Source organism: Hippoglossus stenolepis, chromosome 5 (assembly GCF_022539355.2).
Source record: "Hippoglossus stenolepis isolate QCI-W04-F060 chromosome 5, HSTE1.2, whole genome shotgun sequence".
In the NCBI taxonomy this organism is placed as follows: Eukaryota; Metazoa; Chordata; class Actinopteri; order Pleuronectiformes; family Pleuronectidae; genus Hippoglossus; species Hippoglossus stenolepis.
The window spans coordinates 1,250,755-1,278,585 of record NC_061487.1 but is presented as its reverse complement, the minus strand read 5'-3'; the positions used below and the strand labels follow the sequence as shown (position 1 = coordinate 1,278,585).

Here is a 27,831-nt window from a genome sequence, read left to right as displayed (position 1 = left end):
TTGATTATTGCAGAAGAAAATAACAGAGCAGGTTTGTGCTGCAAAAAATCCTATTTTTGTAATTTTTATGGTGTAATTTTGATGAGCATAAAATGGGTGGAGGACCATTTGCTTGCCAGTGGAGGTGGGCAGCAATCATTTTTTATTATTAACACATTTATCACCAGGGCTCCAGACTAACCTGTTACATTGGTTGCGCTTGTGCGCCTAACTTTTTCATTTTCACCAGCTTATAATTTCCGTGCTTCCAAAATTTTTCACTGTGCCTTTTGGCATCGCAATAATACACCTATTAAACCTTTTCTTGATCGTTTACATATACATTGGTAATTTCTTTACTAGGGCTGGGTACCGCCACTGATATCCCAAATCGATTCGATTCCGATTGACAAGTTCTCGATTCGATTCAGTCAAGGATATTTCATTGTAATAACAATTTTGCTTGGATATGTGTTACTGTGCAAGGAAACCTCTATCTTGGTGCATTATTAAAAACATTAAGGCATGACTCACACTCACACACACACACACACACGACAAAAAACACATTATCCCAATGCAAAACCTCTCAGCCCTTTACTGTTGTCCCTGTTTGCACTTGAGCTATTTTCTCTCCCTCTACCTATGCTACACATTTTCTGTGTGTTGCTTTATCACTCTGATGTTGATTGATAAAGACAGGCAAAGTGTAAACACTTCTTACACCCTCCTCTATCCCAGTCTTGCTGTCTGGTTTGGAGATTGGTTTGCTGCTCAGGGCTTTATTGGTGGGGGTTAATAGAGGAGAATGTCACAGACACTGAAAGCAAAGCAGTGACATGTAAACGAGAGTAAACAACACGCAAGGAATATTATACTGCCTAGGTGGTTCTGGCCATCACAGCTTTATGACTGCATTCATCCCTTACTGACTGATGGCTCTGGAAACAGTACTCAGTTTGCAAATGCAAAGAATTGTGTTGGTGTGAGGATGTTTGTGAAGGTAGTGAATAACTAGCTGTAAAGTAATACGATTTCTGCAACCCTCCTCACATTATTGCATGGTTTGGTTAACAAATGAATTACTCTAATTACAATACAAGCTAATTCAATTAGGAATGTGTACTTGGACATATTTGATTGGCGTGTACTTTGACTTGCCAGACAATGTCACATTGAGTTTTTGTGCTCTCTGTGCTGGCAGTCACAATGGTTTTAATAACTGAGGTGCAGCTAACATTGGTCTGAAAAAGACCTCAGGAACCATTTCATGGACTTTGAGAGCTAGTTTAGGCAATATCAATGTTACATTATTGGAATCTGGTCAATAAAATGTCATGTGCATAACTTTTGTTGATTCTTTTTTTGTATAAGACAATATGACTGTAACTGAGAAGGTTAAATATATCTGACTAGGACGTCAAATACTACTACTAGGTCCTAGGTCTAACAACATGTAATAACATCTGCATATTCTCTGTGGATTTTTTTACTAACTCGTTTGTCAATTCTCCTCCTGCCATGATCGAATCTGAATGCTTATCTTTTGCCAAAAATTGCCCAACTGATTGATCCTCTTTGCACGTTTTAACTCTGCTTCTGTGCCTGCAAGTCCTTCTTCCGACTCCAACAGTGGTTCAATTATGCCAGACATGTCAAACTGCGTGCCACTTCCGGCCCGTTGTACAATTATATCAGGCCCGCGATAAAATATCATATGTCTATCTTAATTGGCCCGCCGGTAAATAGGACACACATCTTTTTTTGTGTGGAAAAAAAGCTCCATAGGCCGAGCCATGGTGCAAGTATTTGATGATATTAAATTATTTTTCCAGCGTTCCAGAAATCCCAGTGCCTGCCCTGTCAAGTTCACCGTGTCTCTCAGGATTATCTCTCTCTCTTTTTCCTTCCGTCTTTCTCCCTCCATCTCGCTCCAGCCAGAGAGCCAGGCGGCATGCAAGGGCTCCACTAGCCGAGCCACGGTGCGCAATGCCCGGCTAGACGCACACAGATAATATTCAGTATAATATCTCTTAATAGATGATTGACATGAGAAGATTCATATTTAATGACGTTTCCCCAATTCTATGTGAACAGCTGAGTAAATATAAAATGAACACTATGAAATGTTTTAAATGTACTGTGTAACTATATAATCAAACATGTTGATATATATAATGTCGAAGTGTTACCCACAATCCCCGACATTTATATTCAACTCGAAACGGCGTAATTTACACTATGTTTTTAGCCTAAATGTCCGCTGATATCTTTCTACGAGGTGCATTCAAGGACTCTTGGACACACCTTCGCGTGGCTACGTCTGCTAGCTTAGCCACTTCCGCTTTCGATTCGAACATTAATGTCGGGGCTTGCGGACACTTGGCGGACACCACACGAGCAGTATGGAGGCATGTTGTGTTTTTTCTGTTGTTTTATTACGTCTGAAGTGTAGGTCACCATTGACTTCAATTGTATTTGATTCGGCTGCAACACCCACCCCTCCATCAGCATAGTGGTGGGTAGATAATGAGTGAATCTTCATTTTTTGGTGAACTATCCTTTTAACACCACAAACTCTCTTGACATCTTCATCTGTGTCTTGTGCGTGTGTGTCACAGCTTTTTCACAGATAGATATTTGTTTTCTTTTAGTTTTTTTCATTTTTGCATCTGTTGCCTGTTAGAAGCCTACTCCGAGCTCGACCTCCTACACCTGAAACAACCTCTCATCAACAGCACATAAATAAATGTTATGGTATATTGTCAGATATTGTGTAAATCCAAAGCATTCAGTGACCGTTTATTATATACACAAGTTCTACTTCTTTTAGCTCTTGAGTCTATGTACATGAACATGATGTGTCATGCACTTCCACTTAATCTCCAGAGGACAGATTCAGTAAAGGCTCACAGAGAAAGAGAGATGGAAAGCGAGACAGACACAAGCAGCCAGACAGATAGATATCTTGTAGTCCTCTCTGGACATTAAAAGAATCTTGGATATAAAAGCAGATTACAGTGGGAGTAAGATAACAATAGTCTTTCTAAGGAGAAAACACACATCATTTCCTCTTCCAGCAGAGGAACAGAGTGTATGAAGGGGAGGATATATGGAGACTTAATGAAATCATCAGTCTTATTCTTGGCTCCATTTTCTTTCAAAAGCATCCAGTTTGAGTGGCTGAGACCGTCTGAGTGTGTGTTACCTCTTTGGGGCGTGGTGTACCAAGGTGGTGTTGTAAAGACACATATTTTGTAATTGTTCTGTGGACCAGTGCATTTGATAGTTGTGTTACTGACAGGAGCATTTCATAGACTAGACCTATGTGTGACAGTACTGCAGAATTAGGGGGATTGCTATTATATTGGAGAGCATACTTTTCTGCAAAGGAAACAGACCTACCTGTGCCCTAAGCAAACAAATATAAATAACATTGAAATACTGCCCCATTGTCTTCATTACAGATCACCGTTGGTCAAAACTGCAATCACTGACTGGTTCCTTAAGTAAGCAATACACCTAGAAACTGACCACACATATTTTAAGGCTAACATGCCTCGAGTGGCTCAGATGGGCAAGTCCATTTGCTAATTACACAACTTGGATGCTGGACAGATTTGAATCGGGTGTGAAATAGGGCCCATTGAGTACATGTGCGACATTATCATTTGATGTCTTGGAACCATATCCAACCAATTAGCATACAATTTTAACAATTAATAATCTGTTAAAATTCTGACAAACTTGAACACTACACATTTACTATGTAATACTTGTGTCACAAATAGGGAATATAGTGTTGGAAAGATGTGTTACCAGCAACAGCATTTTTAGGTGGAAAAATAGTGCAGCAACAACATCTGAAGATCAGCAAAGTACACAGTTGTACTACTTGAAATAAATTACATCCAGGTGATAATCTCAGCACACACTCTACCTGTTCGCCTCAATTTGCTGGTCTGCTGCTACATTCTACATTTCTGCAGAATCCAGTCTTAGCGGGTTTTTTCTGGAAATTCTGCTTCCTGAGACTGCTGCTCTCGTGTTTGGTAACCCTTTTAAAAAGGTGCTTGAGATCCCGAAAGCTTGTTCTTGACATGTACACATTTTTTAACCTTAAATCTTTGACTTTTACCAGGCTTGATATATATCGTAAGGAGTTACATCCTCAGTTTTAATTCAAAAGTTACATTTTCACATTTATAATGCACTGCTCTATTTTTCTATTTTTAACATTTAACATTTAACATTTTATTACTTCTGATAACTTCAAGTAAAAAAATCCCAATAGTAATTGGCAAACAGACAATCAAAAATCAGCAAATGTTACTTTCATATGAGGCTAGACATGTACATTTAAATCTAACTGCAAAACACTAACAACAGTGCATAAAAAATTTTGGATAATCTGGTGGATTGAGAGTGTGAATCTGCAGCAACTTAATTAAGTACTGTTTTGTAGAAAACAAGATGAACATAGTAAATCAGTATTCATCAGCCTTAGAGACTAATCTACTCTGATTGAAATAGCTCAGATAGGGCTTTACATCCACAAAGATAAGGATTAACAAGTCAATGAGGAAATAACGGGAAAAATGGGGCCCTAAAGGTCTACATTTGGAGCCTCTGGTACATTCTAATGCTACTCTTCCTTCACATACACTGCGCTCGATTATGGCATACTGAGTGTTGTACCTGATTGTTTATGGAGAATTATTTAAAATGAAAACAGGAATTTGATAATTAAGAATAAACATCCACTTTGTTTCACACAAAGCAGGAAAAAAAATAGTCAGTGACAAAATGAATCAAATATAAACCATGGATAAAATATATGATGTGGCCAAACATATTGATAACTAATATCTTAATGAAGGAAAATCCATTAGGTCAAATTTACTTTATAAAACAGGATTTGGAGAATCTGATACGACAACTGCATATAGCTTCTAGTGGAGTGAGATATGAGTCAGTCTTCTCTCCTCCTCCCTCTGCTGCTGGATAGGGGGTCTGGATTGTCTCAGACAGTAGATACGTTTTTTTGGGGGGTTTAACAAAATTTATGTCAAACCAACATAATTACTAATACAGACACACAGCTTTTGTTACCTTAACTACTGTGTTGTATTGTAAAACACGTCTCCTTCACATTGCGTTGGTTGAACAGGTGGTTTGATTAAGTTCTTAATTAGCCTTTTACTTCTCTCAGCTTCGATCGGGTGAGCGTGACTTAATTCTTGTGTGCCACAGAAAAACTAAAAAAAGTTGTCTGGTTGCTATGTTAAGAAGCTCACCTTAAGTTCAGTCAGGAACACTTTACCTGCTCATTGTTTAGCTGATTGTGGGTGTTTCTTAATGGCCAATCAGAATTTGACACAGTTTCTTCCAGTCAATCATGCGGTTGCTGTCAAACTTTAAATCCATCCTCCTCTCTTCTGCAGTCAGACATCATTCAGCGATGGGCATAACCAACCTCCACCCCAATCTCCTCCAGTCTTTAGGAGAATCATCATCATCTCATCCGGATCCTCAACCTCAACTGATCGTGATCATATTAGTGATCCTGTATCGTGTTGGCAGGTGTTCTTTTTCCCCTATTAAAATGTTTTTTTGGTAGTTTTTCCTTACTCTTGCTGAGGGTTAAGGGCAGAGGATGTCACAACTTGTTAAGCCCTATGAGACAAATATTTGTGAATATGGGTCATACAAACAAATTAGATTTACTGATTGAACCACCACTAGTGTCTAGACCCCGGGAGGGGAATTCCTGTGCTACGTTCTGCTCCACCCTCTCTTAATCCCAATGACAACACATAGGGGTTTAATACGCCAAAGACTATAACATTCACATCACTTCCTGTGCGCATGTCAATAAATGTTGTTAAAACATTGAATCAAAGTCTCTTCTGATTTAAGTATAATATGTCGTTGATTTACTGAGTGACTGGTTTCTTGGCTGACTTTCACATCTTTCTGTAGCCATTAAAAACCCTCTGGTCTCTCTTATTGTCTTGGGTTTTAATCTTAATTCACACACAGTGCTCCTAAAAAACTTTTACACATACATCTATTTTTAGGGGCAAATGCAAGTGAAATAATCACACTGTAGAGCCCTGTATAAAGATATTGGTGAAGTTAACAGTTTGAGCCTTTCCGTCCACTAGTACTGATATTCAGATTCAGAAATACTTTATTGATCCCAGGGGGAAATTGTGTTAGTTACAATAGCTCCATGCAAGAGTAGAAATATAAGCATGTAAATATTTTAACAGATAAAATAAAATATGAAATGTATATACAATATGTGCATTCTATTTTCATGTATAGCACCATACCACACCTTTAAGTTTTAGTCATGTCATAAACTTTGAGCCTGAATCTTCAGAAAGTCTGTGCAAAGGGATTAAGTGATATATTGGCCTCTTACCTTTCAATCCAAACTTGGAGCGTCGTCCATACTTGTTGATGAGGAGAAGGAGAACCACCAGCATCACACAGACAAACACTGCCAGGCCTACTGCTATTGAGACCTAGAATCACACAAATCATCACTTAAACATCTTCTGTTCAGATATAAAAGAAAGTTTGAGACAAAAATCTTGTTAAGTAGAGAAACATTTTTTGCAAAGCAACAACCTCAACAGGTGTTATGGTGATACTGCGAATGTATGTAAAATAGCTAAGTAAGTGGATTTGTACGTCATGTAAAATCCCATTTGATTAGGCAAAATTTATTAGCAACATAAAAACTGTATTTATTAGCTACCGCTGATCAGCAGTCATGTTCAGTCATGTTGGTGTATAATAGAATTTGTTTAATTTATTGTATAGCTCTCTAAACTATAATTGGATTTAAGTGAAATTGTGATTTTGAGTCTTAATGGAACTGCTTATGTTGTACAACACAAGTTTGTGAATTGTAATATTAAGTTGAGTTCATTAGCCTTATCCTATGATCAGTATTACTCATAGAATCAGCAAAAGGTAATTTTATCTTGACCTTATTCATAGGTAAGGTTTTTTGATTTGTCCCTATTGAGATGATACAAGACTGATCTCTTAGCCATGAGAGAAGATTTCAAAGAGATTCCAAAGGAAAACTTTTCCGCAACTGGATGGCGAGGATACATAACCTGTTGCCTGCAGTAAGGAGGTTCTGAACTGAACACCGATGTCTGGTTCTGCTAGAGGTTTCTTCCAGTTAATGATGGAGTTTTTTCTCTCCACAGTCACCAAAGTGCAGCTCATTGTGGAAACTGTTGGGTTTCTCTATAATTTCTAAGATTTTAACCTTCTATGCAAAGTGCCTTGAGATAATGTATATTATGATTTGGCGCTACACAAATAAAATTGAATTGAATATACATTGTATCTTGAGGTCCCACCTTCTTATATTCTGTTCAACCATTTATGTGCAGTTAAAATGTATAGTAGTGTCCTGTGTTTGTATTTCACTATAATTATCCATCCTCTTGGCTTCTGTCATTCCTAAAGTCTTCTGAGTCTGGCCCGATCCTTACAGATACCTTTGACACACTATTCTTCATACTGTAGTTATAGGTAACACACTGGTTACCTAAAGCTTATAGTTTGAGCTGGCTCAGGTTTGCCTTGGTACAGTTTGTAGTTATGCTGCTATAGATCTAGATCAGGGGTCGGCAACCTTTTTGACAATAAGTGAAAATGTGAAATCTTCTTGTTAATTAGTGTGCCATATCAAAAAAAATGTATATTAAGTTTTATTATTGAACCACATTAATATTTCCAACAGACATGTCATTTTATTCCATCCATATTGGTTATATATAGAACAACACTTTAAAGAACCATGTTTATCTCATTATGATTGCAATAATAAGTCATTAACCCCACCAACCACACTCATATTCAGAATTGCGAAAGCTTGCTTCAGTCGCATGGTTTTTGGCAGTGGCAAAGACTTTGAGAGAGTTGGCTTCCCATACCTGGACACTGCACGTTTGATTGATTCTCCCTTGTCTGCCTGATCTTTGAAACTTCTTTCGTGCTTTGTCTCAAAGTGGCGCTTAACACTGGACTTTCAGGACACAACATTTTCAAAACATAACGTGCACACAGCACGGTCCTTATGAAAAACAAAGCCATAGTCTTCTTCCCATGAGGGCTGAAATGCGTTTTTTTAGATAGAGGGCATGCCATCACCAATACACCTGAACGGCTGCACTTCACGGAGATTCATGTGGGAAAATGCGAGCAGCGCCAGCTGGGAGGCTTCTTCTTCTTCTTATTTAATGGCAATTAGCATCCAGCCTATGGTGCATTACTGGCACCTAGTGGCTGGGAGGTGTTAACATCAATCAAGCTAAATAATACAGGCTGCGTGACGGCAAAACCTTTGAACATTTCTTTTACAAGAAATCGCCTGTGTGCCAATGATTATGGCGCCGCGTGCCATCCCTTAGGTTGCTGACCCCTGATCTAGATTGTCAGGGGACACATGACACATGGAACCTCTCTTTGCCCTATGAGGCAAATTATGATTTGTGAGTACTAGTGCAGTGCCCTTTCTAAATATGCCTGTGTGGAATGTTTGGTTGTCCTGTGGTAATCCTCTGGAACCTACTTTGTCATTGGTGAGCCCTCCTCAAACAGAATCAGAATCAGCTTTATTTGCCATGTATGTGTACACATACTAGATATTTGACTGACATCTGAAGGAGGCGCATCCTATTGTCTCCATTTTAAAGTTTTTTTAAGGTTTTAGGTTAATTGCACTCTAACCCTAACCCTCAAGTACTATGTGCAAATAAAATAGGGCAATATTGCAATGGTGCAGAGTGCAAAGATTCTTGAACAGATTTTGATTATTAATGCATAAGTCAGAATATGAGGACAGAATAATAAGAAATAAATAATTGGGATTTGAGTCTCACTTTGTTATTGTTATGTTGGACATTTTATGTACAGTCTTTGGTGCAGGGTGACATTTGAAAGCTTTTTGTTTACCATACCTGGTTTATCTGCAATGAAGATTTTATTGTCAATGCTTTTTATAAAAATGGAACTGATTTAACTGGTGTTATTTTTTCATACATTGCATGTCTGTTATGGTGTATACACTGCTCCCACTAACTGCTAAAGAGCGCTGGTCGCCTGTTTATTAATAGTCTAAGTTTTATTAATATTGCATGTCCAAATCTCACCAAATTTCACACTGCACTTTTATGGGCGATAAGGCCAAATCCCATTTCACCCTTTGGCCCTACCCCTTAGCCCTTCCCCTTCGTTTTGTGCGTAGTAGGGTGTCCCAATACCTGTTGGGTGGAAGGGGTAGGGCTAAGACGTAGGGCTTTATAGCCCTCCAAACAGAGATTGCAACGCCTTGCAAATCACCGGCAAGCTGGGAGAGAGACCCACAAACGTAGTATTTTTCCATTAATAAGCATTTAAAAATTACGATAATGATTGTAATATCTTTGTTTAATATCATTTCAATTGGTCACACTTAATATACTATTATGTTCACTTTTTTCACAACAACCTTAAAACAAAAGCTTGCGACCGCACTAGCGTTAGCATGCTATCGTTAGCATGCTAGCGTTCTTTTTTTTGGCATGATAGTCCTGTATTTTCACATAATTTCAATCTCATCTTTTCCTAAGACTGCGCACTTCTGGACCGAGACTTCAGATGTTGTACCTTTTCCTGATGTTACTGTCCACTGGGATTGCCACATTTATCACTACTGTGATCTTCTGTTCTTTGTCCACCACCACTATATCCGGTTGGTTGCTGATCATCCATCAATAACAGATAGTAAGCTAATATTAGACATTTACATTTACTCATTTGGTTGAAGCTTTTTTGAAAAGCCACTCACAACTAATGAACAACACTAACGTTCACTACAGTAGGAGACCAAAGACTTCGGATTGTTTTTTGTGAAAGGTTTATGACGACCACACTCCCTGTCAGTTGTGTACCTATACTAAATACACAGTCGAGCTAAGAAAAAAGACATATTAACTGAACTGCAAATATTGCAATCCAGCCAAAATCATTTATTGTCAATGAAGAGAGTATTTTAAAAATTACGTTTCATTACTATATTGCTGCTGTAATGTTGGCTGATAACAGTATGATGCCCTTTTTTTGGTGAACATCAAACTACAGTTTGGGCAGGAGTCCTGCAACACTCTTGTCTCTTTAAACAAATAACTGCTTTACAAAGACTAAAATGGAAAGCGGGGCTCTGTACTATCCAAGCACTAACTATGTTAATATGTACCTCAACTTTGTGCAACTTCAAATGTCGTTGGACGTTGCTATAGTTTTCAACTTACACATTGTGCATATTGCAATTAGTGTTTAGTGTTAAATGTTCCCTGCTGGGAATGAATAGTGTTAACTTTAGTTGATTCAGGAAATACATTTTCTTGTGGAACACTTTTTAAATAACATACTTTGGGCTTGAAGTATTTTTGGTTTTAAAGTCCAAGTTGAGTTGCAAGTCTAAAGTCAACAAATATATGACTGAGTCTGACTCAAGTCCAAGTCGTGTGACTAGAGACCATATCATTGCTCCACAGTCTAAAGAAAAACAATGCCCCTTGTGGGGCATGACAGCAGGCAGAATCAAAACTTGATAACAAAACAAAAATATGCAAAAGATAATTGAACAAACAGACACTAAAACATTATTTCTTCACAACCTCTGCTCAACATTTATCTGTCCTCAGTTAATTATAAGAAATACATAAAATTAATAACATTTCTAACAAGCTCTCAGGCTCACTAGCCACCAAAGAATTTCAGCAGACTGAAACAAATGGCTGAACATGAACATAGGTGAAGAATATGTCAATATAGAACTGAATAATACACGTTAATTGTTCTTTGAAAACACAGCTTTGGGAGGCCCTCAACAACGAGCACCTCCTTAATATTATCTGACGCTTTTCATAAAGAGAAACGATAACAATGCAATTATGCAGCTTGGCTCGGACTTAATTATATTTAGTCTTGATTACCAACACAATCATCAAGTCAGGCCTGGAGTTAATTTAAAAATATATAAAAATAAGTAGAATTTTAAACTATAATACAAATATTGTGAACTTAATTGAATTCAGATATTTGAAGTTGTTCAGTCCTTTCTCTATATGGGCTTTTTTTTATAGCTATGTTTCTTCACCTGGGTGACTAGGAAATTAGAAGAAAACAGGCAATACATTTCTTTAATATTTCAGTCACTCACCCCAAACGTATCCTTCTCAGGCTTATGTGTCTCTGCAGTCGGGGTCACTTGTAGAAAAACATACAGTACATACAGATGGTATGAATGAAAGAATGAATCAATGAATCAATGAATCAATCTATTTAATTTGTATAGCCCATCTTCACAAATTCCAATTTGTCTCATTGGGCTTGACAACTCTACAAGGTTTGACATCCTGTCCCTAACCCTTGACAAGAGTTTGGAAAAACTATCCAAACAACCGCCTTTAACAGAGAAAAAAAGGCAGAAACCACAGGAACAATCACAAGTGAGGGATCCCTTAGGGGCATAAGTGCAATAGATGTTGAGCGTAAAGGAGCACATCTATAAAATAAGAGAGTGAATTAATGTTCAGTGTTCATGATCAAAGTCATTAAATTGTTATCTGTTATTACTGAATACTAAATAAATCCTATCGTGTAGGGTGTAATGGACATTTTGTTTGTTCTATATCTGTTCACTAAAGATGGAAACCACAATGATTTCTGATCTAAAACTTGACCTCATTTGCTGGCTGTGTGTCATCACTCTATACCACCTGAAATGTTCTTTCTGTACTTCCTTTGTCTTTCTGCCAAGACAACTGCTGAATGGTTGAGACATTTGCAAAGGTTTAAATAAAACTCAAAAAAGACAGCATGGTCTCACCCAACTTATTGAATTTCCACCACATAAGGATCATACAGTATTTATTTTTGTTAAGACTATAGCTCAACAGATCACTGAGCCTAATATGCATCTGATGCAGTGCTGACGTGCTTGGTGGATCCTTTCACTACCAGTAGCGAGGATTCTTCCTCCCCAGTCCCTCTTAAATAAAGTTGAGGCTTCTTCTTCACATCTTTCCCCGAACTCATGTCATTTTCTATTAACGTCAAGAAATATCGGTTAGGAAAGGAGATTATTTTTGTCTTTTCGACCGCTGCGTATGACTTCACCAAAAGTTCTGGCTTGGCATATTCCATTGTTCTAAATTGTCTTGTTACCTTCATATACATGCATTCCAGAGTCCTTCCTAATGTTGTTTTTTTCATGTACGACCCTTGCTAGCATCATTAGACTTTGGATATTTGCTTGCCTCTTGCCTTTTTTTGTTTGATTTTCTTGGAAATACTTATTGTGTATGATTAACTGAACTGTGAGGAAAGATAACAAAAAGTAGGATTGAAATAGAATTAAACTCAAGTTAAGTACAAGTACTTTAAAAACTGTACACTCCAGTAAATGTTTCTTTTCAGCATTTAGATCAAAATAGTTTGGCCTATTCATGTATTATCCACCATATGCAGAGGGCTTTGGAGACTCAATACCAGGCACATCTTCCAGTTACGGCAAGACTACAATATAGAAGCTCTATAATAACCAATAACCATAATATTGACATAGTCCACAAACTTTAGATTCAAAGTATGATGGTATATACTGCATATCAGTCAATCCTGAAGGCCAGCCCATGTGTTTTGGAATCCAAAACATAGTTTGAGTCATGGATTATAATGTGTTTTTGTCTGGCATCTGAATTTACATTCACCTGACAGTTTTCCTCCTTTCCTGCCACTAAATATTTGACACTAAATAATGCCTTACACAACAGTCAGGTAAAATCTATGTCAGTAGTCTACATGTTCTATGATGAGAATATTAAATAAAATGAATGTTTGGGGCCTTAAACATAATTTAGAGAATGCCATGTTAAAGTGTTAACTCCTTCTTGACAATCCTGAGAATAAAAAAAACAAACATTCTATTAACAAATATGACAGAAAAAACACTTACCATAATCATAATCTGGATCTGGATCTGTGAAAAGAAAAGTAGCAGAGATACATTAGATACATATATTATTCAGTGAAGGTTGTGTGTTGTCTTTAGACACTTCTCTGCAAAAATCTTATCTGAGATTATGTGTTGGTACTTAAAAAAATGTCTCCAATCAGGACAAGGTGTCATGGTTTTGTATTTTGAGTGTTTATTTTTCTGTTTAATTATTACCTCGCGTTTCTTGTATATCCTTGTGTTTATGTTTTTATGTGTTGTTTCGGTGTTGCATGTTTTCCCACTCCCTGTGTTCTGTTTCCTGTTATATTTTGTAGGCTCTGTTCCTAGTGTGTTTTCTTCACTTCCTGTCTTTGTGATTGTCTGCACCAGTCCTCATGTGTTCCACCTGCCTTCCCTGTGTGTATATAAGTCTCTGTGCTTCCCCTTGTCCTGGTTGGTTCGTTGTCTTAATGCCTGTCGTAATCTCCTGTCCTGTCTTTATGCTTCATCTCCTGTGCTCGAGTCCCCTGCTTCTTCTGGTCTCTTGTAAGCTTCTGGTGTTTTCCCCCTTGTGCTGTGTTTTTTCAGTTTTGACTTTTTTTGAGATTCCTGCGTTTGTTGTTATTTCTCTGTTGGACATTTTCCATTAAAAATACTCTTTTTGTTTAAAACTCTGCATCCTGGGTCCACTTGCCTAACCAAACCTGACACAAGGACTTGTTGTCCCAACTGTAGTTTGTATTCTGAGAATTCCCCAAACCTGAATTTGGAATCTTTTTCTTGTGTTATCTGTTAAAAGCAGGACATTTCAGGTATATGGTGGAATCGACCTGTGATTTTTGTATGATGTTTGGTAAGTTTGGAAAGTACTTTCATAACACATGGTGTTATTGATTGTCTAAAACAAGTTTAATGCCCGCAATGGCTTTCAGGCTTCCAAGCAAGATTGTGGTTTTGGGTTTATTCAACATTTTTTAAACTTCACCTTAACTTTTTGTCTGTGGTATGCATTTGCATTTCTGCCAGACATAACTTACTTTGTTTGTTGTACCCATTCATGCTAAGATGTCACGTCTGTTTGACCAGTCATGACCAACGGAACTACCTGCACAACACTTGTAGTATCTGTAAATTTAATTTTGTATTAGTGCCTAAGCTGGGCCAAATGTTATCCTAGGGCCAGCACAAAAGTGACTATGATAATGGATGCACACAATTATCTTAAGTTCCAGCAGTTGATTAGAGCTGCATTGCAAACACTAGTATGTGTTTCGTAGAGAAAGCTGGTGACTTCTAATTGGGTGAAAATGAGGTGGTGAGGAGACACAAAAACACATTTTTCTTCTCTTCTCAGTGAAATGCTTCATTGCCAAACGTTCAAACAGAATTAGATAAAGATTCTAATGGGGTTCTTCTTCTCAGTTCGGCGGGTGGCAACCAACGTCAAGGTGCATTATCGTCATCTACTGTATCTGCCTCCTCTTCCTTGCTCAGCCTGTACTGCACGGTTCATACTTGATGGCAACCTCCTGTGTTGAAATTTGAATCAGTTTTACCTTAAAGGTAGTTCAATTATTTTGTCCAATCCTGTCTCCCTCAGATAATGGAGCATACTCCCTATTCCAATGGTAAATACTATTTCCAGGCTCAATTCTTCCACTCCATGCTTTGAAATTCCCCCCTGTAACTTTTCTCTATCTCTAACATACTTATTGCAGTGAAGCATTACATTTTCCATTAACTCCTCTATTTTGCAGTAATCGCATAATCCTGTTGGATGTCTGTTTATTAAGTGCAGGGTATTATTGAGTCTAGTATGTCCTATCAGCCAAGTCAAAATGTTGTCCTCCTTAGTGCTCCTTTTTGCTGTCCTCACTGTGCTCACTTCCTGCTGTACTGCATAAAGGGTCTCCTTGTGTGAGCTACATCACAGCCATGCTGCTATTCTTTAATAGTGTTTACTTTCATTGTTGTTTTTGTATGTGATTTACTTCTAATGGGGTTTTTCTTCTTCGTCTTTGTTCGGTTTATTGGCGGGTGGAAACCCCAAGAGTCATCTAAGGCAATGTTTTACACTATATTTTTTAACCAAATGAAAAAAAGTTGACAAACCAGCAAAGAAGAAGAAGTTGGTTGCCACCTGCCAATAAGCTGAACAAAGAAGATAATAAGAACTGTGCTAACTCAAGGACTGACACTTTTTTTTTTTATCATTTAATTTGAAGTAATCACGATTGATAAAATGTCTGTTGCCATCGTTGTTGGATACTAGTGTGCACACTTACCCTCAAAGGGCTTGTCAAGGAAATGCCCATACACAGTAAAGGTGGCTACCCCCAGGTAATTGGTGGCTTCCAAAGTGTAGTTTCCATTGTTGTGGTGTGTTGGGTTTTTAAAGGTTAGACAGCCCTCTATATAGTCCTGGTAAATATCCATATCAGTGCGCACATACTCAGTGTGGGAAATTTCCTGAGTGGGAGTTACAGAAGAGCAACACATGAATAGTGACATCATAACATGAATCTCTGAGTAAGTGTGATGAGTGTGATCACATTCAATTAAATTTAATTGAATTTGCATAGCGCCAAATCATAATATACATTATCTCAAGAGACTTTACATATTGAGGTTGAGACCATAAAAATCGTATATAAACAGTTCCCACAATGAGCAAGTGCTTTGCCGACTGTGGAGAGAAAAAAGCTCATTCATATCTATATACACCATCAAACTCTCAGATCTTCAAGTCTTTTTTCCCAAACTTTTTTATTGAAAGATTTAAGGTCTCATCCCTTCCTCGTGTAAATTGAGTATGTATTTGTTTGTAAAATAGATTTGGATCTTTTACTTTACTTTTACCAATTTATACTACACTTACACTTCATATTCCATGTACGTATATGTACATAATGTGATGTTTTATCTGTTTGAGTTGTATTATTGGGATATTTTGGTGTTAAGGTTACTGAAAGTTAATGTCAGTTATATGCTCTACCACAGACTCAGGGTCTGTCTATGCATGCAAATAACCACTCTCTTTAACCTGGTGCAATCAATCACCTCACACGCGCATCTCCCCCAAACTTAACACATATATTTAACCTCAGCCACAAGGTCTAACCATCCCCTGCTGGCTTTTTGTCCTCGCAGTTGCCACAAAAGCCATTAGTATGTTATGATTTAGCACTACACAAATAAAATAAATTTAATCAAACGTGTTAAAAAATATATATGAATCTGAAAATACAGCAGCCTCCACTGATATGTGTGTGTATGAAACAAACACACCTTTTCTCTGTAGAACCATCGTAAGGTTGGGTGGGGTGAACCCCGAACCGTGAACTCTATGCAAGTATCATGGCGCCGTTCTGGCTCCTTCAGCTTCACAATGGAGGGAGGAACTGAAAAACAAAACAAAAAAAACAAAACAACAGAAAACAAGACACATGAAGATAGTAAATTATTTTATTGTTGTACACTATCACATGTACATGTACTACAGTAAAACTTGAATTGTCTGCCATTACACTTGAAGCACTGTTGCTGTACAACAGAGAGCCAGAGATAAAATACAGATATATCAAGGGGAAAAACTTTAATTATCGTTTTAATATGCTGGTCTCATCAAAATCAGTTGCAATTGATTTTCAGTGTGTAAGCATGTGTTCCAGTTCTTATGTTTCTCTCTGTTTACTAACAACTGTCTACAAACACAATTTATTGTGTGCTGGAACAGTGTCATTTTCTTACCACAGTTGACTCAATGAAATTCAATACAGCACCAAAGAGAGAGAGCGAGAGGGAGAGGGCGAGAGCCAGAGCCAGAGCGAGAGATGAGGGGGGTCATTTGTATTAGTCATTTCACCACACACACACACACACACACACACACACACACACACACACACACACACACACACACACACACACACACACACACACACACACACACACACACACAGAGAGAATTTCAGACAAACATAGGTTGAGCTTGAGATTAAGCAGGAAAAACAGCTGCCTTACACATGGTCCTGGGATGGGCTGTAAGGAGACTGGTTGAGCCATGTATTTTGGAACATCAGTTCTGTTTTGCAAATGTACACAGAACCCATGCACCAAGAAGTGATGCTGTGAATTGTCAGAGAATGTAGTGAATTGACAAGCCACTGCTTAACGGAGCTCTAGAGAAAAAACATCTGCTCATGTCCAATAGAGAGAAAAGCGATGAGAAAGGAGAGATAAGAATGTGAGAAGACATTATTTGCAAAATGCTTATGTGGCAAATGACCATGAGACGGGGCTCTCCCGCACAGAGCCAGAGACACAACTGTTGCTTTTCAGCATCTTTTATTCTCCACACAGCACACATGAGCAAACATAAAGGCATAAAGTGGCCAGCAGTTTCTGCTGGTGTCTAGCTTTGCAGCCCAGTGTCTCTGTCTCTCCGTGTGTCCGTCTCAGACCTTGTGTGTCTGTCCGTGACTGTCTTCCTGAGGCAGCTCTGCTGCTACCTTTTGTACCAAAGGATCAATCAGCTTGAAATTCAATCAATTAAAGACAAAAGACTCATCACTAGATCACTATCTACTTTCTTTATGTTATCTTTTGTTTTCCGTCCCTCGCTTTTTAATTGTAAGTTCAGCATTTTTTCTTTCTACATCTCAACAAGTGAGTAAAATGGCTCAAATCTACAAGGTAATAAGAATTTGAAGGACCTAAAACCAAAAGTTCTGCATGGCAAACTACTGTAAACACATGGCTACAGTGAAATGGACTCTGTCCTCAGTGCTGCTTCTTTGAACTCTGCCCCTGAACCCATTAAATACATGACTGGGACATTCAAAAAGAGTGGAGAGAAACGAGAGAGGGGAATGGGGGTGATATAAGAGAGTTGTGTGACAATCGTTTTGAAGCTTTGTCCGACTGGTTGTAATAAAAATAACAATAGTGATAGTGATCATTATTTATGATAGCAGCACAAGTTAATAATACTAATAATATAAATGTAATACTCCAAACTGATGTAATTTTGCTGGTTTAGCGATGAGACCCTCGGACACGGAGTAAATTTGCAGGCTTTTCTCATATGCCACCTCAGCCTAACAAGTGGAGTTTTATGTACTTAATTGTGCCTGCAAATTAGCATGTCAGTCCGCTATTATCTATACTGATTTCAAGACAGGCTTTGCTGTCAGAGGTTTTATGACATCCTCAGGTAAACCGAACCAACATGCAGTTATTCCATATATCTGTTTGCTAGAACTAGCAGTTTTAAAATGTGCAGCACATGTTTAGCTCTCTGCTAAACTAGCTGCATTAAACACTATTTTCTGATGGAAATTTAAATACCTTCTCTATGTGTTGGCCCAAGTGGCTCATGCTTGCATACATGTAGTAAAAGTCGGGATGGAATCACATGACCCAAAACCAATGGTAATCCCCAGGCATTGCTGCTTTAACCCAATCCTTGGTAGGCAGATGCATAGTGTGCCTACGAAAAACAGGGGTAATCAGTCAGTAACATGACCATCTACTGCCCCAATTAGGACCTTTTGTAAATATACTTTGTACATGCTTTCAAGTCAGAGATACAAGTATCTCCTTGTCATTGTTAATATGTTCTCAAAATGGGTTGAAATGAAGAGAGAAAACAAGTAGAAAGGATGCAGCTACTGTGATTAAATGTCTGTTAAAAGAAGTAATTCTCATATTTGGACTTCCACATGGAATAACCAGTGATAAGGGGACCCCCTTTCATCAAATCACCCAGCACCAGCATTAATTGGAAGTTGCATACATACAATTGCCAGAAACCTCTCCATTAGCATTTTATTCCAACAGATTTACACCTACCCAAACAGCTGATTTTAAGCCTGCATGAAGTCTTGATAGGGAAACCTTTATCCACAGGTGCAAGACCACCTCTAACATCTCACAGAGCTATCCTGTTATGGAGAAAGGGGTATATGCGTCTTTCTAGCTCTCACCAACATAGTGAGAACATATAACAAGCAGGTTGCAGACAGGAGACCAGGATAATATGTTTGTGCAATCTCTAAATCAAGAATCTTTCTCTTCTAGGTGGAGATCCATACCAATTGCTGCTGAAGGTCGAGAGAAAGTCAGAATATATGCATCCAGGTGCTGCAGAGATCCATCTGTGCAGCATTGTTCCTCTTCTTTGCTGGCCTCTACACAGCCACGTTTTTCAGGGCACTGGCCACCTGTCACCCTCCTGTATGAGAGTAACGTTCCAAAGATGCCCAAGAATGGAGGCTCAGGTGGCGATTATGCTCCGGATGAGTATGACAGTGTGAGAGATTTGTCAGTGCACAAACACAGACATATAAGCACACATGCATGCATACACAAATCTTGACAAGGAAAATGCTTCCAATTGTGCCTCAAAGCATTGCTCTAAGCATGAGAGACACAGCTACTATGACACAATGATGGTGTTCAAATGGACTAAACAAAGAAGGGAACTGTCAGGCAATTTATGACCTCTAGATGTTTTGATGGGTGTCAGGCTGTGGCTTAGGAGGTGGAGCAGGTCATCCACTCACCGGAAGGTCGGTGGTTCATTTTGCGTGCCGAAGCGTCCTTGGGCAAGATACTGAAACCAAAATTGCCCCTGATGGCTGGGCTGGCAGTGTATGTTTGATGTATGATAGAGATACTGCTACACATAGATGCACTGTATTAATGTTTGTGTGAATGGGTGGATGGCAAAACTGTACTGTAAAGCACTTTGAGTGGTCATCAAGACTAGAAAAACGCTACATAAATACAGACCATTCACCATTTACATTAAGATTGTATTGTACTGTATCAGATTAGGATGTCTGCTTTAGCATAGGGATAATATGTACCTTGAGACAGTCTCCATTTTAAAGAAAATAACAATATTGACTTGACATGACTAATGACCCAGATTTGAGCCTGGGCAAGGTCTTCACCAGTGATCTTAGGGACACATCAGCATGGCCAGACACCAGTGCAGAGCTCCTAATGTGGCTCCCCACTGAGGACAAATTAGGGCTCCCTGGTAAATTTAAGGCCTGGATATTCCACACAGAATCCTGCCTCAACTACTATGCCCACTGCTAATCTACGAAGTCCTGATTACCGTCTTGGAGGGCTTTGAAAGAAAGATCAGCCAGTTCCTGCGCAGGTGGTTGGGACTGGCATGAAGCTTAGCAACATCAGCTTGTATGGGCAGAACCCCAAGCTCCAGCTTCCCTTTAGCAGTGTGGTAGAGGAGTTCAAGGTCACTTCAGCCAGAATAATTCCTGCTCTATCAAGATTCTGCAGACATCACAGTCCAATCAGCAGGCATTGAGGTTAGAACAGGGAAGATGTGGCAAGGTTGCATGGACAAGTTGGTAAAAGCAAGTAGCAGCACCCAACTCAGTGTGCCATCACCTTCGTGGGAGCAGAGTTGAAGCCCCAGCCACACCTAAAGACCAAGAGTGGGCGAGGGATTGGCAGCTGCTGGTCAATCTAGGGAAGCAGCTGAAGTTCCTGTACATCATTTCAGTCACAAAACTTAGGAGAGACATGGTCCTTGCTTAACCAAGCAAGCGTTTCAGGAAGTATTTCTGGATGTCTGTCTGCAAGTTTAAAGAAATTCTTCAAGAGTTTCAACCAAGATCATAGTATTCAATCTGACACAGGTCCCATTTGTTTCTAGACATTCCCAGTTATACGCATTTGGTTAATTCATTTCCTTTGACAGAAGTTGGGTTGCCTCTTGCTTCATCCTAGCTTCAAAACAGCTATATTATATCTTTTGTAGACACAAATAACAGTAAGCAATTGCTAAAGACAAATAAATAAATAGACAACTGTAATCAACAGACTGTATAGAGATGTCCAGGTGCAGTAAACAAAATCGTGATCCCCGCAGCAGAATAAATATTTTGCATCCTGCCTCTGCCCACTGCTCTACACCTCGCCTGAATCCTGTGGAGGATTTGTTGCTATTGTGACATGTCCGTGCAGAGAATCTCCCGCTGTGTTGTGTGAAAGGCAAACTGTGGAGAAAGTCTAGACACAATTATCTGGAGTTCCTACGTAGAACATGTCTGAAAAAGGCTCATGTCTGAAGTGAAACCTTGGCAAAATTGATCATGCTTCGAAAAAATAAAACCTGCATTCACCATGAAATTCCGTCGCTAATGTGGAAGCTTGCATCGACAGGTTTGAAAAATGTAAATAACATGCAAATTAATCATATGAAAAAAAGACATTACTGGCAATGTTCTTTATTTTCTTATTCTTAGAAAAGTCCACATATGGACCAAAACCAGCAATGGTATACAAAGACAAATGTCTGAACACTTCCTGCACACTGAGCCACACTTGTGCATTGGGTGACAAGTTAATTCATTGCCATCAACACACACCGACCTGCTGCCCTATGTGACAACAAATGTGGAATAATCTGCAGCTGAAAATAATTCGCAAAAAAATTGAATAGTTCCTCCCATTTTGACAGGCTGTTTTAGGAAATCACCTAACGACAATGTATATTTGTGAAGTGTTTTTAAATATGTATTTGTTCAGTAGGAAGCAATGGGTTTAGAGATGAGAAACAAAGATGGGGTAGAGAAAACTGAAAGATGAAAAATCTTGTTGACAATTAGTAAAAATATAGTTGATTTTCACGGCAATTAATTAAGCATTTGTTGTGACCTAATATTTTGAACCAAAAAATGGCCTTACATCTGTACCTAAAGCCTAACCATATGTCTCCTTTGTCTTGAAGACAAAGGAGAGCAACCATAATTCAGCCTCCTACAGTCCCCAGGTTTTCACACCTGGGTGAGATATCCCATCTTGCAGCCACCAACAGGAGAAGCGAAAATCTCTTCTTCATGCTCTCTACCCAGTGTCCTCCTCCATGCAGGCCTGCCTGAAGCAGATTGCTACAACATTCCAAAAAGCTAGTGACATGAGAGCCTGGAAGGACTAAGTACTTCAGCACCAGAAGCCACTACACAAAGTCTCCCAAGCACCTTTCACAAAAGAACAACAGAAAGAAGCTTTCCCCAACCTACAACTTGTTCCATCGTGGAATCTAGCACAACAAGGATGGTGTGTTCCTTAGCCTGGCCCATCCCCAATGAATTGCCAGCTAAAAAAACAAAGCAAGAACATTTCTTCCCCTCTTTCAATCAAGCTAGGCTAACAATGTGGACTGTTAACTTTGATCAGTCTTTTGTTTTATGAGTTTGTATGGAGGCCCTCTGATAACATTTTGGAAAAAAAATTGCGTGGGAATGAGATACTAAGTCGTGGGTCATAAAGCCCATTATAAAGGCTACATCATGCAATTAAGTGCAACATTTCGTCTCTAGTCTAAGAGGCTCCTTCAGATAAGTTTGCCAGATCTTGTTAGTAAAGAATAGATTCATATCTCGTGGCCACAAGTTATTTATCTTGCCCCCCCGACTTGATAAATTGTGGCCACGACTTATTATCTCATTCCCACAAGTCATTTCCAAAATATCATCTGAGGAACATGTATTGTTGTGATATTTTTGTTAGTAAGGTTACTGGAAGTTGATGTTATGCTTTACACACAGACAAGGGGTCTGTCTTTTCATGCAACTAATACTCTCTTTTACCTGTCACCAGGACCTCACACACGCATCTCCCCAAACTTAACACACACAATTGACCTCAGCCACATGGTCTGACTATCCCATGCTGGCCTTTTGTCTCTGAAGTAGCCATAGCAGCACGCACACACACATATATAGCTATATAGATATATATAGATATATATAGTGAGTGGATTTTTTGTTTGTTTGTGTGTTGGTACTTGTAAATGTTTTTGCTTGAATATGCATGCTGTCTGTTTAATAATTTTGCACAAGTTCATACTTGTGCAAAATACTGCCAAGAATTCCAAATCCTTCAACTATTCTAAACTTGATCTGGTGATTTTGATATAGTTATTTCGTGTATCATACTGTGGAGGATTTATTGCTGTTGTGAGAAATGTTGTATGAAATCATGGCTTTTGGCCTCAACAGTTTCCTAACAGCCAAGACCACACTCGTTCCTATTCATTTGAACCGTTGGCAAAGGCACCTGTCTCAGCCAGTGGTGCAAACAGTGCGTGTGTGAGACAGCCAGGTCTGAATCAGTCGTGTGTGAGGACATGGAGGGGCAGGATAGGATGGGGGATATATCTATATAAAAGAGGATGTGGTGGTTTAGGGGTTTAGTTTCAGCATAGATTTGATTATGAACTTTCCAATGGGTTCTGGATTCCCACTCACAAATGGCCACTGGTGGCATTTAATTAGATAGAGACCTCACAAACAGTTGACTCGTAAGGACGTAAGCATTGGCCCTGGAAGGTCCAAGAAGGTTTGAAACACTGGTGTCATTAAGAGCTATGTTTTATAAATTTGGTAATACATTTGTTATTAAAACCATGAAAGCACAGTCATACAATTTAGTTTATTATTAAAAAAAAAAACATTCAAGTTTTCAGTCTATCTATTTAACGACCATCAACTGTGGATTTAACAGCTGAAACTTTTTCTTTATAATGAACTGTAGTTGTAATGCTGTTGTGGCATTTGTAATCACCATGTGAAGGGACAATTTATGAGGCCTTCACATAAGACAACATATTTATGCAAAACCCTTTAAGTGGTCACATGCATACAAACACACCATAAACTAGCAGACATGCACGCACACACACACACATACACACATGTGCATGGCTGTAATGATAATGGATGGCCTGTTTTGCACTATGAAAACACTAGTAAATGAGTTGCCATTAAATGGAGCATTTAAGAGCCAGCCAACGGGAATGCTGAATGTGAATGTGTGTGTTTGTATGTGTCTGTGTACTTACAGTGAACTGTTAGTTGGACAGAAGCATTGGTCATGCCCACTATGTTGGTGGCAGTGCAAGTTAGCAGGAAGTTGTTGTCGTCTCTGCTTACATTGACCAAAGTTATGTTGATGGAATGAATGGTGTTGTTGTCGAAGACTGTAGCCTGGAGGGAGAATTGGACAGAATAATAAAATTAATAATAGTACCATAAATATACTATGATAATATCATCCATTAATGGTTAATTAACTTTGCTGCATTCACACAGCATTGGTTCATTTAAACCTTGCATTTATTTGATATTACCCCCACATTTAGCCTTTCCTCAAATTCTTCAAAAAAATAACCAAAACTTTTTGCAAGCCACTTTCCATTCATAGTCATAGGATTTGTTTGTGTGATAAGACAATGTTTTTATGCTGATTAAAAGCCCCTTGAGTATGGAATAAAAAGGAGTTAAGCAGTAATCCAGTTGGTGCACTGCTTACTATTAAGCCTTAAACTGTAGTACATTTGACTTCTTTCAAGAAGTTTTCTTAGTTCATTTTGCAATCATGCTTTAGAATCTCATTCAAGCTCTGGCTTGCTTTCCAGATATGTCATATTGTAACTTTAAGGTAGGGTGTGTGGCATTATCCCTTTACATGACCTTGGCATTCCACACTCCATGATTTGATCATGGAGACCAGAGACTGTGGTTGTGTGTGAACAATGTTTGTTCAATGTAAGGTTCCAGGGTTAGGGTTTTAATAACTCCTGCTCAATCTCTGCATCCAAATGTACAAGATGGCAGTGTTCATATCCAGGATATTTTTACTTAATCTTTGCATAATAGGAGGAAGTAGAAACACCTCTTAAATCTTCATAACTCGTAATAATTGTAGGATTGTGCCGAGGACGGCTGCTGTGTGTCAAGCTCCCCCAAAGCTTTGCTCATTTTTCTGTTTTTTTGTTAATTATTCTGCTTTATTCTGCTGTGTTTATTGTGGCCGGAGATTTTAAGAACGCCAAGCTGAGGAAAGTCCTGCCACATACCATCAACAGATCAGCCGTCCTACGCGTAGTTATAACACACTCAACCATGTTTACACTCCCTTCCGGGATGCATATAAGGCCATCCCTCGCCCCCCATTCGGCAAATCAGATCATGTCTCAATTCTGATGCTGCCTTCCTATTGGCAGAAACTCAAACGTGACGGACCGGTGACTCGGACCATTCAGCAGTGGGCCGACCAATCAGACTCTGCTCTACGGGACTGCTTCAGCATTACGGAGTGGTGTGTGTTCCAGGAAAACAACATCAACACATACACAGAAGCGGCCATCTGCTACATCAGCAAATGCATCGATGATGTCGTACCGAGGATTACTGTACGAACATTCCCAAACCAGAAGCCCTAGATTAATGGTGACGTCCATGCCAAACTTAAAGCATGGACCTACAATTTAGGTGATCTGGCGGAGTACAGGAAGTCCAGTTATGCGCTCCGGTGTGCTACTAGCAGTGCCAGATGAACTGAACACCTTTTATGCTCGCTTTGAGGGCATCTTCCCGGCTGTGGAGATACAAGAGGCCCAGGAGGACCGCTGCCCCCCTGTAATATCCAGGGCAGATGTGTGGAGATCACTTCAGCGGATTAACACACGCAAGGCACCTGGACCTGATGGCATCCCTGGTAGAGCTCTCAAGGTGTGTGCAGATCAGCTGGCAGATGTGTTCACAGACATTTTCAACCTGTCACTGCTCCAGTCTGTAGTCCCCACATGTTTCAAGGAGACCATCATTGTCCCTGTTCCCAAGAAAACAAAAACAAGGAGTAGAACACGCCCCCCTCTCCATCAACGGGACTACGGTGGAGAGAGTCAGCAGCTTCAGGTTCCTCAGTGTTCGAATCAGTGATGACCTGACCTGGACTCACCACACAGACTCCATCAGGAAGATGGCCAGACAGAGGCTCTTCTTTCTCTGCAGGCTGCAGAGGCTCAACATGGATTCCAGGATTCTCTACTTTTACAAGTGCACCGTAGAGAGTATCTGACTGGCGGCATCACTGCCTGGTATGGCCGATGCACCGCCCTGAACCGTAAGGCTTTACAGAGGGTGGTGAAGTCTGCTCAGCACATCACCAGGACGGAGCTGCCATTCATTGTGGACCTCTACTCCCAGCGGTGTAGGAAGAAGGCCAACCGGATCATTAAAGACCCCTATCCCCCCAGCCATAAACTGTTGTGCCTGCTGCCGTCTGGCCGACGGTACCGCAGCATCCGGGCCCACACCACCAGGCTCAGAGACAGTTTCATCCCCCAGGCCATTAGATTTTCAAACTCCTCCAATCTGCCATAATTCCTCTAAACTCTGCACCTTACCATATAAGCCTTACCATATTTGCACTACTTTTTTTAGGTGTATATTTTTTTATATATTCATTTTTTTTTATATTCTATTCTATATATATTTTAATTTTTTGCTTGTGTAATATTTTGAGCATTGCAAGAATAGAGCCTGTGACCCAAGCATTTCATTGCCAGCGACTGCTAAATGTAATTGGTGTGCACATGACAATAATATACCGTCTATGGTAGAGACTAGCACTGAAAAGAAGAGAGTTTAATAAGTGGAATTCATTAAAATCTATGTCTTCATGCTGTACTAATTTCAATAGCCAATTCTAAATCACACAATATATGTACTATACGTTTAGACAAAACTGCCATTTTGCTCTCCATGATCTTGTCTAACTAACTACAGCTAATTCATCAATTAAGACCAACACTTCCACTCTGAGGAAAATTCAGCTGCTGTACAATGGTCTATTTCTGCTGCAACTCATATCAATGATTGATGCCAACAGATTCACATCGATTATTTATGAGGCAACTGCCAGCATAACTTGCAAAATGCAACACTCCCTAATCTAGTTGTTGTTTATTTGAGTGTGTGTGTGTGTGTGTGTGTGTCTGTGTGTGTGTGTGTATATGTGTGTGTGCGCGCATATGCACGAGCGTGTGTGTGTGCTCCCTACCTCTTGTGCATTTATGGAGTGTAAGCCATTCACAGGCCAGTCCACCTCAGGTAATGGGGATCCAGAGCCATTGCAGGTTGCAGTTACATGATCACCCTCGATAACTGTGAGGTTGCTGTGGCTGACACTGATATCTGGCAAATCTGAGAGAGAAGGCACATGACAGATAATGTAACTCCATCTAAATATGGCTATGAGATAAACCCTGAAATAAAAAATATATGGCAATAAATATATAAATATAGCACAATATAAATATATAACTGAATCCATTTACTTAAATAAATAAATACAATTACTTATTTCAAAATGATGTTTTTCAAAAGATGACATTTACACATACACATACACACAGGCCCTGGGGCCCCGCCCCCACTCACTCGCTCAGTCTGAGACATGCAGTGAGATCAGAGCTCGTTACCGTAAAGCAGCCGTTCAGTGACTTTGTTGAGTCACAGCAGCTCAGTGATCAGAGCAGAAGCTGCAGCTCAGTGATCAGAGCAGAAGCTGCAGTTGGTTTGTACCGAGCTGGAGTTTCTGTGTCCTCCTCCACTCTGCTCTTACTTTAACTAATAAACTCAATACTACTTATCAGCACCTGATCAGTACATGAAGTAACTTAGTGTTTGTTTGATTTGCTCCTTTTTCAATGTTCTTAAATTCAGAATCAAAAATGTATATATTAGTACATATTCAAGTTGCTCAAATTCAAGTGTTAAATTCAGATGCCAAAATTCGAATGTTAAAATTCAGATTAAACATCAGGGATACCAAGGATAAGCAATCGATTGTTTCACAAAAAGGAGGAGCTGGGTCTGACCTCTGACCTCTCAATTTGAGGAGTGGGCCCCCTTACACTGTGCTCCCGACTGCACTGAGAACTAGCTGCTAACACAGTTAGCTTCCATCATCTGATGTATGTTCATGTTTAAAAATCCAGTGGT

General features: G+C 39.3%; 1 protein-coding gene across 2 annotated transcripts in view; it reads right to left on the bottom strand.

The window, feature by feature from the left end:
• LOC118110237 (NT-3 growth factor receptor) overlaps nucleotides 1–27,831 on the bottom strand; it is a 117,029-nt gene that overhangs the window by 29,389 nt on the left and 59,809 nt on the right. For both annotated transcript variants that reach the window (XM_035157931.2, XM_035157932.2), the window contains exons 6-12: nucleotides 26,888–27,030; nucleotides 23,883–24,027; nucleotides 16,286–16,398; nucleotides 15,283–15,466; nucleotides 13,016–13,039; nucleotides 11,219–11,265; nucleotides 6,410–6,512 (exon numbers count right to left, since the gene is read on the bottom strand). In XM_035157931.2, the coding sequence (XP_035013822.1) occupies nucleotides 6,410–6,512; nucleotides 11,219–11,265; nucleotides 13,016–13,039; nucleotides 15,283–15,466; nucleotides 16,286–16,398; nucleotides 23,883–24,027; nucleotides 26,888–27,030 (759 nt within the window). The remainder of the gene's footprint in view (nucleotides 1–6,409; nucleotides 6,513–11,218; nucleotides 11,266–13,015; nucleotides 13,040–15,282; nucleotides 15,467–16,285; nucleotides 16,399–23,882; nucleotides 24,028–26,887; nucleotides 27,031–27,831) is intronic.